General features: G+C 51.9%; 1 protein-coding gene across 5 annotated transcripts in view; it reads left to right on the top strand.

The window, feature by feature from the left end:
* The window catches only part of Lhcgr (luteinizing hormone/choriogonadotropin receptor), a 57,735-nt gene that overhangs the window by 29,739 nt on the left and 15,026 nt on the right, over positions 1–12,970 (top strand). For all 5 annotated transcript variants that reach the window (XM_013517565.1, XM_005391008.2, XM_013517567.1 and 2 more), the window contains 2 exons: positions 7,339–7,407; positions 12,447–12,521. In XM_013517565.1, the coding sequence (XP_013373019.1) occupies positions 7,339–7,407; positions 12,447–12,521 (144 nt within the window). The remainder of the gene's footprint in view (positions 1–7,338; positions 7,408–12,446; positions 12,522–12,970) is intronic.

The raw sequence follows: 12,970 nt of genomic DNA, 5'->3' as shown, positions 1-12,970 counted from the left end.
CAGTCCGTACCTGGCAGATTATAAGGCAGAGTGGCACATGGCAAAGAGCTACCGCTTGGGGTGGCAGAACACAGCTAAGCCGCAAGCACACACCAGGGCGGAATGGGGGAGGAATGTCCTCAAGCACCCTTTTCCTCTCCCTTACATATGCAAACTATCCACCCCAGGGCGGGTATAGCTCTCACACCCACAATCATTCAACTCTAATAGCCTGCCCCATGGTCGCATGAGGCTTTGGAGGGGACACACAGACATAAACCATAACAGTGGGTGTGGGGGACATGAAATACTGAAAGCACACAGCCAGTGGATATCTGCTGTGAGATTGTGTGCTCCACAGAAATAAGATCTCAAGGCCTCTTGGGCAGAGGAAGTCAGAGGAGGCTGCGTAGAGGAGCAGAGGCTTGAGCTGGACCTCACCACGTCGGAAGCAACGTTTGTGTGACTGAATGTGCTTAGAGCAGCTAGTATTTATATAAGGCCTGCACTGTTTGAAGAACTCATTTAAGTCTCACAGCAACCTTATTTGGGGAGGTCTTCTAGCCTTAATTTGAATGAGGAAACCAGCGCAACAAGAGGTTAAGCGTTTATCCACGGCCAAGATTTGGAAGCAGGCAGGTTGGCCGCAGCGGCCCATCCTTAATCATTACGTGGTGCCACAAACCAGGAAAGCAAAGCCAGGGGTCCTCGTGGGGACAGCGTGACACCCACGCAGCTGCAGGAGGGGAGCAGGCTGAGGAGTAAAATGCTCCTGGGAGTAAAATGCTGCCCAGGGTGGAGGCCACACTGGACTGCAGGGCCTTAAATGGCAAGCTAGAGGGACACAGCTTGGAGGAAACTCTGAAAAAATAAGAAGACACCACCCAATGAGTAGCCTTTATTCAAAGACCAAAATACCCCAGACTCCCGTCAGTTCTGACCTAAATCTAAAACGCTCAGGACCCAGGGGTACTCCTCCCGGGAACTGTACTGAGATGGGAATGGGGTGAGACAGAAGTGACAGGGCAGACTTGAGGGCCGAGAGCTCCCAAGACAGGGCTCCCTGTGGTACTCAAGGGGAAACCAAAGACGTTTCCTCACGCATCGCATTTCCGGTGTCCGCACAGCAGCCACAGGCTCAGTAGCTCCCCTTGGTGACACTCTGAAGAGGAACCAGGCCAGCTGTGCCGTGTGGTGGGCGCCGTTGCCCCACCCTGCCCTCCAGGGAGCCTGCGGGCCCCTGGGCTGCCTGCAGCCCCCTCCTCACTCCGGCCCCTGCCTCATTTCCCTGGCGCCGTTCCCAGCCAAATGGGCCCTTCTGTGAGCGAAGGGTCATGGGGCGCGCCCCGCTGCGTAAAGGGCAGTGCCCCTAGAGAGGAAACAATGGAAGCAAGCCTTCTCTTTCCATTACTAGCAGTGTTCGAAATTTCACTTTTAATGGAGCCTGTCTTGCCCTCCCTCTACCAAAATCTTTACCAACTGTGAGCTCATTTAATGAAAACAAAACACCTCACTGGATGCAGGGGAAGCTCAATGGGGCTCATGCTGAAGCTGCACATTATACTCTTAAGTCCCTTTATCACCACTTTAGCTTTTCATTAAATCTCCTTAAGAGGCCGCCTTAAAATGCGCCCCTGGGTGAGCAGCACTCACCTACACCACCCTTGACACATTCTGGATGACTGGTCAGAGCAGTCTCAGAAAAGGGACAACCTTGATTCATATCTGAACTCCACAAAGGCAGAAACGGCCATGACGACTTCTCTTCTAAGACCCTTTGGAGCAGGGGTGTCCAGCAAACCATGACGTGGCTCGGCTGTGCTGTGAGAGATAGCGGGGCGTTGAGACGGAAGCCTGGGTTTCTGTCCTGATCCTGTGTGTAACCCGCTGAGCAGCCCTAGTCAAATCAGGCCACTGCGACGCCTCTATTTCTGTCCGTTCATCAGAGTTATAAACGGCTCCTTATTCAGTTCGAACCACATTGTGTCAACCACAGTTATGCAGTTATCACAGTGAACCACACTGAAAGGCTAAAATTCGTGTAACCTGGAGCAAGTCCACTGCGTTAGGCCATTCTGAAAACACTGCATCTCACTGTCTGCTTTTAATTTTTCAATCTATTTTCTGAAGGACTAGAGATTGAAGCCAGGGCCCTGCACATGCTAGGCAAGTACTCTACCACTGAGCCACATCCTCAGCCTTAAATATTTTTTTATTTAAAAATTTTTAAATGACAAATGACTTTGCATTTGCCTTTCCACTGACAATTAGAAAGAACGGTACAGTACACATGTCTATGGGCCTTACCTAAATCCACCAGCACTTCCTGACAGGGTACTGCACTGTCCCGTTTCCGTATGAGACACACACACTGCCCTTCTGCCAGAATATCCGAGAGAATTTCACAGGTATTGTGACATGCAGCATGTGTCTCCCCCTGCAGGGACATTCTACATAACTACAGTACCCTGCACCCAAGAAAATCAACAAGAATTCAATGATATCTGGCCTACAGCCCATGTTTAAATACAAATGTCTTCCATAGATTTGTTTAAAAGCAAGGTAGCTAATCAAAGTTTCTGCACCACGTTTTTGCAGTTATGGGACTTCATCCCCTCAAGCTCACCTCCCACACCCCCTGGCCCTGTCCCCTGGCCTTCCTCTGCTCCGTAGGACACTGCATCCTCTGAGGAGCTCAGGGAAGTGGTCTGGATTCATCTGACAGCACCGCTGTGCGTGGACTCAGGCCAGAGGTCTCGCAAGAACCCTACTGGGACAGGACCACGCCATCTGTCTGTCTGTCTGTCTGTCTCTCCCTCTCTGTCTGCCTCCTGCATGTATATCATGTGGCACTGTCCCACTTGCCTAAGATGCTAACTGCCAGACCTCTTAATGAAAGGACTAACTTTCCCTTTGCCACTTGTAAGGGCCCCTGGTAGGACATTCTGAGTTGACGTGACGTTCAGTTACCCGCAACTTTTCAGTATCAGTTTTTCCCAAACAGGGATTTTTACGTTCTGTCATTCCTCTACATGTCCTAGCCAATGGTTCTGTAAAAATGAGGTTTGCTTTATCTGCACCCCTCCTGCTCTCTTTTTGAAGTATCACCACACAATGTGAATTTCTCAAAAATGTTATTCAATATATTAGAATCCATTACTGTCATCATTCTCTCTGAAACCTGTCACTTTCTTTATTACTACGTATGGTGAAGTCATTTAAGCTGACATGCACCTGGCTGAGGTAGCGGGGAACAGGAAAGTCGGTGCTGGAAGGCGGCAGGCCCACCCCTGTCAGGGACGGGCGCCCTCGCTGTGGAAATTTAAGACCCATGAAATGAGAGCCCCTGAGGTACGTTCCAAACTGGGGTCAGGGCAGCACACGGCAGTGACCGGGCGGACATACCCATATAACCACCGTCCGTACATCTACGAAGGAATTGTCTCGATACATAAGAATTGATTCAGATATAAACAAAAGCTTGGGCAGCAGGCCAACCGGGGAAGGCAGTGATGAATGTAAGACCCCCTCGTCTTCACACTGCCGTGCAGAGAGCCATTTGATGAGAATTTGCTTACAAATACACCACCCGAGAGTACATTTTCTGAAACGCACTGCCTTCCTCATTAGAGCCACGTTCTGAGACCTTGAAGATCTGTAAACATAAATTAATCTTTCTTCGGTGAAATCATCAAAAACTAGATGGGCACGTGATCCAGGAAGAAACTGTGGCAGAATTTGTTCACGTAGGCCCAAAAGTGCTTCGTGAGAAGGCCGCGCTGCAAACTGGGGTGTCATCCGTGGTTCATTTCTAAAGCCCAGATCCTGTTTGGAATAGGTAGCTGCCGTTCTCTGTGCTTGACTCACCATTACTGACACCTGAACAGAGAGGCTAGGCAACGCCTGCCGGGCGTGGGGCCGTCACCGTGACCGAGCGGCCGGGGCCCTGCGCTTCTGTGCCACGACAGAACCCTCGCAGCAAAGGGAGCCTCCTGTTCCCTTTTGACACCATGAGGTCGGGGGGCTGGGGATTTAGCTCAGCGGCAAAGCGCCTGCCTGGCAAGCGCAAGGTCGTGAGTTCGGTTCCCGGTACCGGAGAAAAACCAAAAACCAAAAAAAAAAAAAAAAAAAACAAAAGACACCATGAGGTCGGGGGGAAGGGATCAGAAGCGACTGTCCAGGTGTTTTCAGAGGCCGCTCTCAGCAGCGTGTGGGCCCGACAGCACGAGTCTGCACTCACACTGGTGATTTCTCCAAAGCAAGGAAGCTGCTCTCTTAACCAAAACAAGGCAGTGCATCGCTTTGTGTGCACCTGGGAAGGGCAGGAGGAGGAACAGCCAGGAAGGAAACAGCGAGCCACTGTCTCTGGAAAACTGGGACGAGCAGGACCCAGGCTACTAAAAAAGCAGAATAAAAAATAATAAACTGACCTGAAAATCATCTAAATGTAAAGACACCCACAGTGCTAGCACAGGCCACGGCGGGTGGAGACCTCACGGAGCACGGGGGGCGGGGCGGGGGTCAGCGCCTCTGCCCCGGTGGGGGACACAGGCAGCCCAGCGAGAGGTGGCCCGCAGTTCACAGGGATCCTGTCCAGAGCACGGGAAGGGAGACCCTTTTCCTCTGCTCAGATCAGAGAGGCGGGAGGCCACCGCAAGATGTGGCAATAATGTGATAGTGCCAACACGTGGAGCATTGACTGCTCCAAAGCCTGCTTCTCGGTGTTTAACATACACTTACCATGCTAATCCTCAAAATAGCTTCATGAGGTTGATGCTATTATTATCTTCTCTATTTTTGGATTAAGACATTGAGGCACAGAAAAGTTAAATAATCTGCCCAAAGCAGCGTTCATGCTTAGCAGAGCTGGGGTCCAGGCCCAGGCAGGTGGGTCCGTACCTGCAGGCTCCACCACAGGGCCGCACTCAAAAGCAACAGCATCAGGAGCCCAACAAAAAGGAATCAAGCCCTAATATGCATGAAAACCAGGACCAGGGCAGAACGCGGTAGTGGAGGGGCGTGGGCACCCGGCAAGGGCGGGCAGTTCCGCTTTGCTAAAAACCGAGGAGAGGCTGCTTTTCCTTGGTCCACAGGAGATACACCCCGTCACTTTGCAGGTAGAGACAGCAAGGAGGAGCCTGGACTCTGAGCTGAATTTTGAGCAAAAGATATCTGAGTTGTGCCCCAGAAATAGGAACTGCATCATACTAGGGTCTACCACTGGGCAAGTATTCCCAAGCTGGTGTGCCTGTCACTGCCCTGGAGACCTTGTTGGGAAAAGGTCTCTTCCTGGACACCACCACCAGATTCCAGGGCAGGTCCAGGGTGTACCGGGGTCACAGCTCTGCATTTCTGACAAACAGGTCGGATTCAGTGGGTGGAGGAGAATGCTTTGATACATACTGGCCAAGAGTCTAAGCCCTCACATTTCAAAGTTCAGAGAAACCACACATATAATTCTTTCATCTAAGAGTAATCTCTGTAAAGGAATTCCAGCCCCCAAATGACAGGAGATTGATAAAGAATAATATTCTATAAATGTAAAATTTTTTAAAGCTTTCATGGGGCTGAGCTGCTAAGAAGGCAAGAAGGTTGTATATAATTTACCCAACCTGACGGGTATACACTTGTCCTCTAATTTGTATTTTCTAAATTTCATAGTTCAAATATACTTCAACCTGAGTGCCCTCCTGGCTATTGACTGGTTCGTCTCAGGCGTCCTGTGGGTTGATGGAAAGAGCGCACACGCTCTCACACACACAATTTTACCCACATACACGCTAGAACATTCACGTGGAGTTTGAGGTGAAAGTTCATGTTTGTTATATTTGACAAAGACTAGGGTAACCCCAGGACAACAGTCCCCTGGAGCAGGAGCAGGTGGAGCACGGCCTGTGCCTGAGCTCTATCTCAAGTCACGCCCCACGCTGTCCCTCGGTTGGCGTTGGTCATGTAGCTGCCAGCAGCTCTGCAGAGGAAGCCAGAGTCTTGCCAGGTCCGGCCAGGTGTTGCACCACACCCTTTTCCACCTGACATCAAGGCTCACAGAGAACGCACGCAGATATTTATCTGAAGGACAGTGCCCTTCAAATTTGTCTGGCTGTGACATAATGAGACTCTCTTCTTGCGTGGACCCATTTGCTCATCCCATTCGTTTAACATACCTTGCTTACAATAAACCCGGGGGCCACACACTGTCCTAGAACAGGAGCTGCCTGCGATGAGCAAAGCAGGGTGAAAGCTTGTTCTCATGAAACTTGTACTCTCGTGAAATATCCTGGGCCAGATGGTGATACTGCCACAGAGGGAAAAACAGTCAGGGAAAGGAGGCGGGATGTTGGGGATGGGAAGCTGGCATTCTTAAAGAGGCAGCCAAGGGAGGCCACACTGAGAACAGGACTTTGCACCCAGCCTGCAGGAGGACGGTAGGTAGCCCACAGGGACATGGGCTCCGGGAGTTAAACTCCAGCAGCAAAACTGTGCCAGAAGGAGCCCCAGACAAAGTGTGTTCTGGCCCGTTCTTCCTCACCAGGGGCTTCGGACAAGTCACTTTCCTTCTCGAAGCCTATTTTTCCTTCTTTACTTTAAATTAAAGGGTGCTGCCTGAACCTCTCCAGGCCTATTTTGAGCTCTAACACACCCCAGCTCTGTGTTCCCAGGAGCCTCTGTGTCTGGGTGTGGACATGTGTATGTGTGTGTGTATTTATATACATGCCATATACAAGCAGGAAAGTAAATTTTCATAAATATCAATACTACTTGCAGTTTACTCTAATACTCTCCTTTGTCTAGTCTACTCTCTTTTATTTTTTTAAATGATGGTTGTGCTCACCTAAATTGAGCTCGCTATCCATCCACTCGTGGGCCGTTTACAGGCGTTCCCGTCTTCTTGGCCGTGGAGCTAACTTTGGCATCAGCAAAGCCACATACTCACCTGAGAAAAGGAACAGGTGACACCACCCTGGGGCTGGTTCTGCCCTCAGCAGCCCCCAAAGCCCACAAGGCCGGCCAGGGCCGCAGAGCTGGAGGGAAGGGTGAGCAGGACCACTCCGCCCAGCCAAGCTGAGGTTCCGCTTTCATGTGGAGGAGGGCCATGACCATGAAAATTTAGTATCGGCACATAATAGACACTTCAAAAACTGGTAGTGGTGGCGGTGGTGAAGGTAGAGGTAAACCAGGGCAGAAAGAACTGCTTCAGCCAGGGGGCCCTTGCGATCTAAGATGCTGGAGAAGCCGACCTGGGTGTTCCAGATGCAGTGATTACCTCAGTAATGAGTGTCGCAGGAGGATGAATGTGTGCTTCCAAACTGCTTCTCCCGGTTCCTTCCCGTTCCTAAAGCCTCCCTCCTCCTCCTGCAGCAAACTCTACGGAAATGGATTCGAAGAGGTACAGAGTCACGCGTTCAACGGCACGACGCTCATCTCGCTGTGAGTATGTGCTTATTTCCCCGGCTCATGAATAAAAATGAAGCCTGTCTCTGGCTACCAGATCATATTCAATCTTCAGCAACCAACTCAGGGCAGAAGTAAACTTTCAAGTGGCTAGTCCTCGGCGTCGCCCGCACGTTACTAGGCAACCGGCTGGCTGGAAACCCCAGAGCACCCTGATTTCAAAGCCAGATGCAGCCGCGATGCATTGAAGTTGACAGTTTGCTGAAATATTCAACACCCTACTTCATGCCTCTTCCAGCTCCCAGCTCCCCGCACCAGCCCCTCACTCGGGCTGATGGTGTGTCAGAGGCAGCAAAGTTCAGAAAGAAATCTTCCCCGAGTCCCGCTGCATAGAAACCCGGTGACACCACTTAGCAGCCTAATCATCCACCACAGCCTGGCTCTAAAAGAGGCCCCTGCCTCCCACTGGCTTGCAGGGAAGGAGGACACCCCTGTTCCCCGGGCTAGGGGGCTCTGTGTTCCAGTGCAACCCACGGAGCCCCCAGCAGGACAGCCTTGACCTCGGGGAGGCGCACCCACTGACGGCCCTCGCTCTTCTGACCTCTCCTTCTCTCCGTGGCATCTTCAGCAGCGGCACATTCCCAAGCTTGTAGGGCCGTGGGACACCCTCAGCCCAGGGCAGGGTGAGGTGCCCAGCACCTACAGGTGTGCATAACAAAACCTATGAGCTCAGGCAAAGCTCAGCTAACGCCAAAAGAAAGGAAAACAAACAAAAAAGACTTTAAAACGAGGAAATGTATAAATGACGGTCTGCTTTAGCCCTCTGCAGACTTAACACACATGAGCATGACCTGCAGTCTCTTAAAACAACACTTCCCAGGCCCCGGCCCCAGAGGCTTTGATTCGGGGGTCTGGGGAGGGCCTGAGAACTCGCCCCTTGCACAAGTGCCTCGAGATGCTGACCCTACAGATCCGAAATTAAGTAGCACGAGTCTGCATGAGCTACCGATTATTCTAAACTTAGATCTTGAACCAAGGGCCCTTTTCTACTGACGCCGGGCCACACAGTTTGGTTGGTAAGGGAAGAAGCCCAAGGGTAGCGATGGACTGGGCCTCACACTCCAACCCTGCTGATTCTCCAAGGGAATGGCCTCGAGCCGGTCACTTAGCCTTCCTAAGCCTCAATGTCCCCATTCATGAAGTAAAGCTGCTAATAGGCTTGTTTGGAGGAAACCCCAATGAAAGGCAAAGGTTTATTTTGTATCCTCAGGACTTAACCCAGTGCCTGGCGCATGTTAGGTATTCCTTTATTAACTATTATAATTTATAGTTGTGAATGAATGAATAATTTAACAAGATTGTCGTTTTAGCTAGCCACAGGGTTTAGCACATACTCGAGAAATGGTAGCTTTTTGAAATTTGTTCTTCCTCTCATAAAGTAAATTTGCCCTCATTTCTTGTTGACCTGAGGATGCAAGGAAGGGTTCATTAACAAGAACCCCGAGTTCACGAGGGGGTCACACGGTTGAATCCTGACTCTCTGCCGAACTTCAGGCTTTCATAGCCTCTCCCAGCCCATCACTCCCACAAGTCTCACTCAATTATTCATTCAACAAGTATTTGCCTAGCATCAGCTGTGCTCGAAGAAGCAGACTGCACTGTATTCCAAGGGAAATGAAGGCGAGGCCTGGGTCTCCATAGCAGGAATTCTCAGCCTCGGAGGAGAATCTCCAAATTGTCCATGAACTGTACCCCAAGTAGTCACTAAATGGAAGGCAAAGCACACGGCCAGCCCCGGGAGAGACAAAGTGCCCTGGGATGCCACAGGCAGGAGGAAGTGAGCTACAGAAAGCGGGTGAGGAGAGCCAGGCTTTGCGGGGAGGCGGAGTTCAGACAGGCGAAGATGGAAGGAAAATGCATTCCAGGCAGGTGGCAGCAAGAATGGCTGGGAGAAGGAGTTGTGGGATGTGTCCGTGGACCAAAACCTTTTTCTTGTCGTTGTTGTCATTGTCGTTGTCGTTGTTGTTGTCTGAGACAGGGTCCCCTGTGTAGCCCAGGGCTGGCCTTGAACTCGCAGCACTCCTCCTGCCTCAGCCTCCTGAGTGCTGAGATCACAGGCGTGCACCACGATGCCCGGCCTCCAGAAACTTCTTGGAAAGTTCTGGATGTGAGTTCAAGTCAAAGCAGGCAGAGCCGTCAGTGGCAGGGTAAAGAATGCTGCCTTCTGCAGGAAGTGAGAAGCAATTGAAAGCTCTGGGGTGGGAAGTGCAGGATGAAGTTGAAGGAAAGTTGGCCCGTTAGCAGGGACAGCGGAGGCCGGAAGGGGCAGGGCGGGCACAATGTACAGACACAATGCAGGGGGATTCTGAACAGAGAAGGGGCTGAAGCCCTTTGTGACGGGGGCACTGGGCAGGGTAGACTGAATATAATATCGGGGGAAAACAAGAGATGAGGAAAAGAAGCCAGAGCAAAATAAAACAGAGGTGGAAAAAAACCCACAGAGTTCACCCAGGGAAGGCAGAGCAGGAGGAAGGACCTGGGTGGGCAGCAAGGTCTCAGCTATTATAAAGTGACCAAAACGGACACTGTCCAACTGGTAAAAATTCTGTATCCTCGTAAATCTCATAGCAAGAAAGAGGAGACCAAGAATACACATTAGTTAGCCAAGAATACAAATCAATTTTATTTCTGTATTCATTCAATAAATATTTATTAAGCGCCACTAACATCTTAGGCACCGTGGAGGTGTCAGGTTTGCATGATAGAGTGGACATGGTCCCTATCTCATGAAGTTTCTTTTTAGCCAAGATTGGCAAAAAAAAATATCAAGTAAACAGATAAGTAAAATTATTAAAAATAGTGATATGCCATGAAGGAAGTCACCCATCACTGAGATCAGAGAGCGTACGGGGTGAGCGAGAAGAGCAAGACACTTGAGGTGACTTCACTGAGGACATAATAGCTAGGCTGGGCCTGAAGGATCACAAGGAGTCCACCGTGACAGTAGTGAGGAGAAACACATTACCAAAGGCAAGAGCAGCATGTGCAAAGGTCCTGAGGTGGGAAAAAAAGCTGGCAAGTTCAGGAATGGACGAGAAGCCCCTGTAAATGGAAGGTTTTCAGTAAGGGAAGACTGGAACCAGGTAAAGCTGACCACATAGCAGAAGCAAGTCCTGTGGCACAGAGGGGCTAGACGGAGGGGTCTGCATTCTCTTTTGAGGGCAAAGACATTCGCTAAAGAGTTTAAATGAGGAAGAGGCAGGACTCTTCCAAGCTGGTAAACAAAATTTTGTGACTACACCGCCAGCCCGGTCTCTGGCACCTTCCTCACAGACAGGCCGGTCTGAGTTGCCCAGAACAATGGCAGGGACCCTCTACAAATGCCCCAACACCTGCCCCAAGGGTGGGCAGGGAAGAGAGGGCGGCACCTGGTTAGCAGCCTGTGCCCCAAAACATCGTCCTGCCGCCCTCTGCTTCTCACGGCGTAAGGGCGCATCACTTGGGAGAAATCTCAGAAGTGACCGTTAGAAAACGTGCTCAAGGAGTAGGACGCAGTTGCCGGGGCACGGAGAGATGCACATTTTACTAAGAAGGCGTGAGATGCTCCTCCGTGGAATTCCGACAGTGAGCTTGCCCCTGCTGGCGTGAGGCGGATGTGCTCACCGGTTCAGTGTGAGTGATCTGTAACTGTAACCGCCCGCAGTGAAAACAGACTGCGTTAGGGGAGGAGCCATGCGGGTTTAAGGGGAAAATGTCTCCTTGCTCAGGTTTTAAACAGCTGACTCTGACCCCCCACCCACCCCTCCCCCCTGTCTCCTTGGGAACAGAGATGGATCCAAGGGAAAGGGGGCCGTGAGAACAAGGGTGCGTCTGCCCGAAGGGCCGGGGTTTCCGGGGAAGCGGCTGAGCAGAAGCCTGCGGGAAACAGCCGCACAGAGCGAGGCGCAGGGGCTTGCTCCTGACCGCAGGCGCGATGCAGGGGCTCGCAGGTGGCAGTCAGGAGGTGCGATCACCCCGCCGTCCGCGTGTCCGTTTGCCCGTGTGACACTGGGGTGACTGTGCGGAGGACACGTGTCCCTGTGATACAAACCATCACACCCACAGTGTCACGCACGGACGCTGTGCCCACCGTCAGGCTTCCCCAGAATGCTGTCACAGCCCTTCTCCTGTAGAAGGACGTGCTCAAAGGAGGCTGGCAGCCCGAGCCCAGGGACGTCTCGGTCCTTCGTTCGCCCAGAGAAGGGTCTGGGCTTGCAAAGAACAGCACCGCAGGAGGCCAGGCTGAGCTGTGCTGAGCCAGAAACACAGAAGCAAAGGGCCTCGGTAGCTCCTGCCAAAGCAGTGCTGGGTTCATCCACGCCCTGGAGTAGCGGCCTTCAGCACTTTGGTCTCCATAACACACGTACCTGGCAGATCATCGCGCTACACAGCCCCATGTCTACCCAGGCGGCGCCTCCCCTGCTCACCCACAGGAAACACACGTCCAAAAGGAAAAGAGGGAGGCTGGGGATTTGGCTCAGAGGCACAGCGCCTGCCTGGCAAGCGCAAGGTCGTGAGTTCGATTCCCGGTGCCGGGAAAAAAAAAATAAACAAAAAAAGCAAAAGGAAAAGAGGGCAGATTATAGCATGAAAAGAAGAGCTTCCAAAGGACCCTGCCTTGCCTTTGCTTAACTTTTGCAAACGGCAGTATTGTATACTCGAGCAAACTCTGAGACCTCCAAGGTCACTGCAGCCCAGAGTCTGGTACAGAGCAGGCTGCACTTGTACCCTTCAGCCTTGGCCAGCTGGAGCAGCGCCTTCCTCCTCCGCAGCGGGAGCTGCAGCCCTCCTGAATCCAGGACGGCGAAGCTCTTTAAGCCGCAGGACAGGGGTTCCTCCAAGCACGGGGGAGGCGCAGAGATGCACATCCTGGCGATCTCACCAAGGACTAGTGTACCTCTGCTTTCCCTACAGCCCCTGCCCGTCCGCCTCTGCCCTGCCCACTCTGCACTTAGGGAGGTCCGAAATGTGCGCGCTTAGCAGTGAATGCTTACAGGGAAGGTGCAAACCCCACTGAGAAACTGTCCTTCCCGCAGGGAGCTAAAAGGAAATGTACACCTGGAGAAGATGCACAACGAAGCCTTCGGGGGGACCAGAGGCCCCAGCGTCTTGTGAGTTCAAGGGTGCTGCCTCCCCCCCCACACGCCATGCACCCCAACACACCAGCTCAGAAGCCCAGCCACGGCCTGGGCTGCACACACCAGCCTCCCCTCCTCTGCCCCTGCAGACTGCTGCTGCAGAGACCGAGGGGAGCAGGGCTGCCAGGATAGAGCACTGCGTGTGTCTCGTGGTCCTAGAGGCCAGGAGTCCAAATCAATGTGCTGGCAGGTTTGGTCCCTTCTGAGGGCTGTAAGAGAAGTTCTGCTCCAGGCTTCTTTCTTTGCTTCTGGTAGCTCCCTTGGCTGTGGCAGCCTGATGCCAATCCTCACATGCCAGTGACAGTGTGTGTGTGTGTGTGTGTGTGTGTGTGTGTGTGTGTGTGTGTGTGTGAGAAATTTTTATGCATTTATGTCTCAATAAAGTCAATTTTTTAAGAACACAAGTGGACTGCAAAAATAAG

This window comes from Chinchilla lanigera, unplaced genomic scaffold, assembly GCF_000276665.1.
Source record: "Chinchilla lanigera isolate Chin_1 unplaced genomic scaffold, ChiLan1.0 scaffold00040, whole genome shotgun sequence".
Lineage (NCBI taxonomy): Eukaryota > Metazoa > Chordata > Mammalia > Rodentia > Chinchillidae > Chinchilla > Chinchilla lanigera.
Note: the sequence above shows the minus strand (reverse complement) of the source record. Positions and strands in the feature narration are given on the sequence as shown.